Raw genomic sequence first — 5,631 nt, 5'->3', positions numbered from 1 at the left:
CCGTTCATCTTTCTTTCAATCCTGACTAGTTTCCTAGTCCCTGCCGCTGACAAACATCCCCACAGCATGATGCTACCACCACCATGCTTCATGGTAGGGTTGGTGCCAGGTTTCCTCCAGACGTGATGCTTGGCATTCAGGCCAAAGAGTTCGATCTTGATTTCATCAGACCAGAGTTTGGTCTGAGAGTCCTTTAGGTGCCTTTTGGCAAACTCCAAGCGGACTATCATTTGTCATTTTTACTGAGGAGTGGCTTCCGTCTTGCCACTCTACCATAAAGGCCTGATTGGTGGAGTGCTGCAGAGATGATTGTCCATCTGGAAGGTTCTCCCAACTCCACAGAGAAAGTCTGGAGCTCTGTCAGGGTGACCATCAGGTTGTTGGTCACCTCCCTGACCAAGGCCCTTTCCCCCCCGATTGCTCAGTTTGGCCGGGCGGCCAGCTCTAGGAAGAGTCTTGGTGGTTCCCAACAATCAGCAGCATTGCATTAGTGGAAACCACGACTGTTTTTGTATCAATATTCTAGCTTTTTATAATAAACAAATGTTTTTACAGGGTTAAATATTAGATTCTAGAGCACAACATGTGCTTCAAAAGAAGCTAGAATCCTATAATATATCTGGCGCTCCTAGACTTTCTTGTGCTTCTAACTTTAAAAGAATTGGGAGCACCAATGCTACCAATTACTCATGTTAATTTTGAGCCCTGGCTGCAACAGATGGTTTTTGGGGTGTTTGAGACACAGGCTGAATCGAGGTGGGCGACTCCATATGTGTTAAACACTACAGCTACTGTTTTTCAAGCACAGACTGAGTTAACTTATTTTAGTTCCTAATGTTCTAGTCTCGCACCATCTGTTTCCCTGTGTCAGAAGGGTTCTGGCAGAGATTAATTACAAGATGGTAAAGCAATTAGCACTGGGAGGCAGGGGAATACCAAGTAGCCTAACTCTAAGTCCAAACTAAAGGGAATGTGTCTGGTTAGGCAGAGACACACCATATTATATTCTACCACTTGTGCTCTGTACAACAATGTAATAGAATACTGTGTGTACATAAAACAACAACCCCTTTTGCAGAGTTTTGGGAAATTATACAATGAAATATTCAATATGTTTAGTCTTGTTGTCAAATGTAGACATGGCCCAAATTGAAAGTGAAGTAATTGATAGTACTACAAATGTAAAACATTGAGACATGAATTTAAAAAGAGGTCCACCTTGAGGGAAGAGAGCAGCGTTTATTGAATTGCCTTTCTGACCCACTTCTTTAAATATCACCAGTCTCCAAACTCTGGGGAGTAGAAGACACACCAGCACAACTGTCAGTCACTGATCTTTCTCACCAGTGATCACTTCCTATAAGAAATATTAGATTATAAAAATCATGAAATGGGAAACGAGAGTCTGAGATTAATATAGGAATTCTGATTCAATTCAGATTCTTATAAATATGCATTGTATTTGACATGACATAATAACCTGTCTGTTGAGGGTTTGGCTGGAAGTAACTGCGCTGGGTTGTTGGGCGCTGATGCATTTTCCAATACAGTAAGCTTACATTACAGTTAATAAGGAAAGTAGAAGTAGTTAACTCTATTATAGTTCTAAGTCTACAGCATTAGTTATTGTCTGTTCTATTAAATCCGTATGGTAAAATCTTTCTGCCTTAATGAGCTGTCATAATATTGATGCAAATAAACACAGTGCATTCTGAAAGTATTCAGACCTCTTGACTTTTTTCACATTTTGTTACTTTACAGCCTTATTCTAAAACTGATTTTAAATCGTTTTTTCCCTCATCAATCTACATAAAATACCCCATAATGACAAAGCAAAAACAGGTTTTTAGAATTCTTAGCAAATTTAATTTAAAAAAACGGAAATTTCACATTCAGTAAGTATTCAGAGCCTTTACTCTGTACTTTGTTGAAGCGCCTGTGGCAGTGATTACAGCCTAGAGTCTTCTGGGGTATCACGCTACAAGCTTGGTACACCTGTATTTAGGGAGTTTCTCCCATTCTTCTCTTCAGTTCCTCTCAAACTCTGTCAGGTTGGATGGGGAGAGTCGCTGCACAGCTATTACTAGGTGTCTCCAGAAAGGACTGAGTGCTGCAGACATGGTTGTCCTTCTGGAAGGTTCTCCCATCTCCACAGAGCTCTATTAGAGTGACCATCGGGTTCTTGGTCACCTCCCTGACCAAGGCCCTTCTCCCCCATTTGCTCAGTTTGGCTGGGGGTGTCACGCCCTGACCTTAGAGCCTTTTTATTTCTCTATTTGGTTAGGTCAGGGTGTGATTTGGGTGGGCATTCTAGTTTGTCTGTTCCTTTGTTGGCCGGGTATGGTTCCCAATCTGAGGCAGCTGTCTATCGTTGTCTCTGATTAGGAATCATACTTAGGCAGCCTTTTTTCCCGCCTGTGTTTGTGGGTAATTATTTATTTTCTGTGTGTGTTTGTGTGCGCCACGGTTGCGTCACGTTCGGGTTCTGTTACCTGTTTTTTGTGAAGGTTTCGCCTTGGCTCATTTATGACAGGGAGTTTGAAGACAGTGAACGTGACAGGGGGGCCAGCTCTAGGAACAGTCAGGGTGGTTCCAAACTTACTTTATTTAAGAATGATGGAGGCCACTGTGTTCCTGGGGACCTTTAATGCTGCAAACATTTTTTGGTACCATTCCCCAGATCTGTGCCTCGACACAATCCTGTCTCTGAGCTCTACGGACATTCCTTCGACCTCATTGCTTGGTTTTTGCTCTGACATGCACTGTCAACTGTGAGACCTTATATAAACAGGTGTGTGCCTTTCCAAATCATGTCCAATCAATTGAATTTACCACAGGTGGACTCCAGCCAGTTGTAGAAACATCTCAAGGATGATCAATGGAAATAGGATGCACCTGAGTACAATTTTGAGTATCATAGCAAAGTGTCTGAATACTTTTGTAAATAAGGTATTTCAGTTGTAGTTAAAAAAAAAAAAAATACAAACATTTCTAAAAGCCTGTTTTCGCTTTGTCATTATGGTGTGTTATGTGTAGATTAATGAGGAAAACAATTAATTTAAGCAATTTTAGATTAAGGCTGCAGCGTAACACAATGTGGAAAAAGGAAGGGGTCTGAATGCTTTTTGAATGCACTGTGTTTCCAAGTCCCCTTGTACTATATAATAGAATGAACACAAAGTTCATGTGTTGTGGAAGAAATATTCCAAACCAATTTCCAGATGCTATATGTCTGTAATATTTAACAAGATAATCATGTAATGACTGACAATATTCATTACTTTTATTGTGTGTAAAACAAAACATTCACATATCCAAACGAACACATTGTCACTTACTCACTCACAGCACAGGCAATCAAACAATCACAAAGTTGGTTTCTGATTTGAAAATCTTCACTGCGCATGCATCATGCTAGATTTGAACCCTTGGGTCTAAACCCTACGTGTATATTTTCTGCAAAGCACACCTCTCATCCAGTCAGGCTGTGTGAGAAGTTTCTGGAATAAAACAATTGTTTTCGTCCAATAATCAGCAACCGTCAGTAGGTCATTCAGTACATTCTTCCACTCTACCACTCCCTCAGGATCCAGAAAAAGGCTTGGTCACACAACTAAATATTAGACCACAGCAACAGAACACACACACTGTAATACCTCACTGTGCACACAAAGGCTGGTTTGAAGGTGGAGCAGACAGGATGGAAAAAGCAGCTTGATGCAATCCAGTAGGAGACTTTTCCTCTGTGTTCTGTCCTGCATCAGTTCCAGCCCAGGGGCTAGGGGTCAATCTGGAATCAGACACCTTTCTCCTCCCTCTAGTTCCCCTCTCTACCTGCCTGTTACCTGCCCCATTCTCTTCCCTTCTCTTTCTACCTCCCTGTCCATTCTCTCCCAGATCCCTCTCCCCCATCTTTCCCTTTTCCCCTCTCTTCCCTCTCTTACTTGACAAAGTGCAGTGCCTCTGCGGCCACCACAGATCCCTTGCTGCTGTCCAGAGAGGTGATGATAGAGAAGCCAGCCTTCAGAGCCAGCATCACCGTCTCTAGCTTCAGACACTCCAGAGTACACACGAAGGTACTGTCCTGCTTCAGCACCAGCCTGGAGCCCGGTTCTGACTTGATGAAGTGGCGGAACTGGATCACGTTGGACGACACTTCAAACTCCTCCGGGAAGCCGTCCAGACGGCTCTTTGAGATCTGAACCAGGCGACCTTTGACCTTGTCAATGAAACTGGGGTCACTACAGTACACCTTGAAGCCCTGTGACCTCTCGTCAGTCACCTCCAGGAAGGCGGGTTCCCGCTGTACCGCCCGCAGCTCCTCCCACTCCAAAATGGCCTCCACCAATCCACTGAGGCGGTAGAACTCTGCTTCCCGTCTCAGAAGGCCCGCCTCTCGGAAGTCGTCGGGTAGCTGCAGGTCTCCGGTCCGTAAGAAGTTGAGGATGTGTCGGAACACAGGGCCGTCACGGTCGATGAAGGGGTTGCCCATGGAGTCAGTGTGCTGGACGGTCTTTTTGCCGCTAGCCAGCTCCTCCAACACTGACCCCTGGTGGCGGCTGAGGGTGGTGCGGTGCGCGGCATACAGAAAGCCCCCCACGTTGAGGGTGATGGTGCCTGACGAGGGCTTCTTGATGCTCTTACTGGGCTGCAGCAGGTCCGAGTTGATCTGTCTCAGTTCACTGTCCATCCTTCTGAGGTTCCATTCCATGCCGCTCCCACTCAACAACCTCAGTATCTTTGTCTGTGTCTGCGGTCCTCAGGATAAGTGTGTGTAGCGTGCAGTAAAAAGTGAGTGTGTGTGTGGGAGCCACTCGGAGAGGTACTGGCATAGAGAGGAGCGCAGAGCGCACTGGTAGCAGAATGAGTCTGCCTCTCCCTTTCTCTCCTCCCTCTTACATCCCTCCCTCCCGTTTACCTCTCTCTATTTCTCTCTCTCTCTCTCTGCATCTCTGCTGGAGGAAGAGGGGGGCCACCCTCTGTCACAGGGTGGGAGGAGAGGGAGTGTGTGTGCATTTGAGAGAGAGAGAAAGCGATGAGTAGAAAGGGTGGCAGGTGCTCTCCTTTACCGCTCTCTCCTTACTTTCTACACCCCCTCTTTTCTTTCCCCTTTGTCTTGTCCCCTTTCTCTCGTCATCTTCTCTCGTTCCCCCTTTCTCATTCTCCTCCAGCCTCCCTCTTTCTTCTATTTCTCTCTCAACCCATCTCTCTCTCTCCCAATCTTAGTAATTAGCCCTCTTTTCTCGCTGATGAAAAAGCTCCCCAGCTGTGCTTCCCCACGTGAGACAACAGGAGGCCCCTGAACACACACACACACCCTATATGCACACACACACACACACACACCCTATATGCACACACACAGACACAGGAGGTTGTCGTGGCAGGGAACCTCTCTCCCCAACCCCATCCTAGGAACCTGTTGGTGTAGATAGACTGTAGTTGTGTAAGTATCTCTGCTGTAGAGACTTTCTGCAGTGTGCTTCAAACCATGTTTACAGCTTTGTCCAGGGTGGCATTTACTGGCAGCTTGGTGGGCATTCACTGGCAGCATGGTAGGCACATTCACTGGCAGTGTGATAGAGAGATAGGGATAAGTGGGCAGATTGTGGGTATTTATGTAAATGAGAG

The 5,631-nt window shown here is 45.4% G+C and overlaps 1 protein-coding gene across 1 annotated transcript; it reads right to left on the bottom strand.

Moving 5' to 3' along the window:
• Positions 1-3,343: 3,343 nt before the first annotated feature.
• Positions 3,344-4,813, bottom strand: LOC139380402 (potassium channel tetramerization domain containing 4). The gene has a single exon (XM_071123043.1). It carries the CDS (start codon positions 4,709-4,711, stop codon positions 3,941-3,943), a length of 771 nt encoding a protein of 256 aa, XP_070979144.1. The 5' UTR covers positions 4,712-4,813; the 3' UTR covers positions 3,344-3,940.
• Positions 4,814-5,631: the final 818 nt, after the last annotated feature.

The sequence above is a fragment of the Oncorhynchus clarkii genome, chromosome 22, assembly GCF_045791955.1.
Source record: "Oncorhynchus clarkii lewisi isolate Uvic-CL-2024 chromosome 22, UVic_Ocla_1.0, whole genome shotgun sequence".
In the NCBI taxonomy this organism is placed as follows: Eukaryota; Metazoa; Chordata; class Actinopteri; order Salmoniformes; family Salmonidae; genus Oncorhynchus; species Oncorhynchus clarkii.
Note: the sequence above shows the minus strand (reverse complement) of the source record. Positions and strands in the feature narration are given on the sequence as shown.

What these genes read in the sequence shown, in the direction of transcription:
- LOC139380402 (XM_071123043.1), bottom strand. Translation starts at nt 4,711, where the DNA reads ATGGAATGGAACCTCAGAAGGATGGACAGTGAACTGAGACAGATCAAC.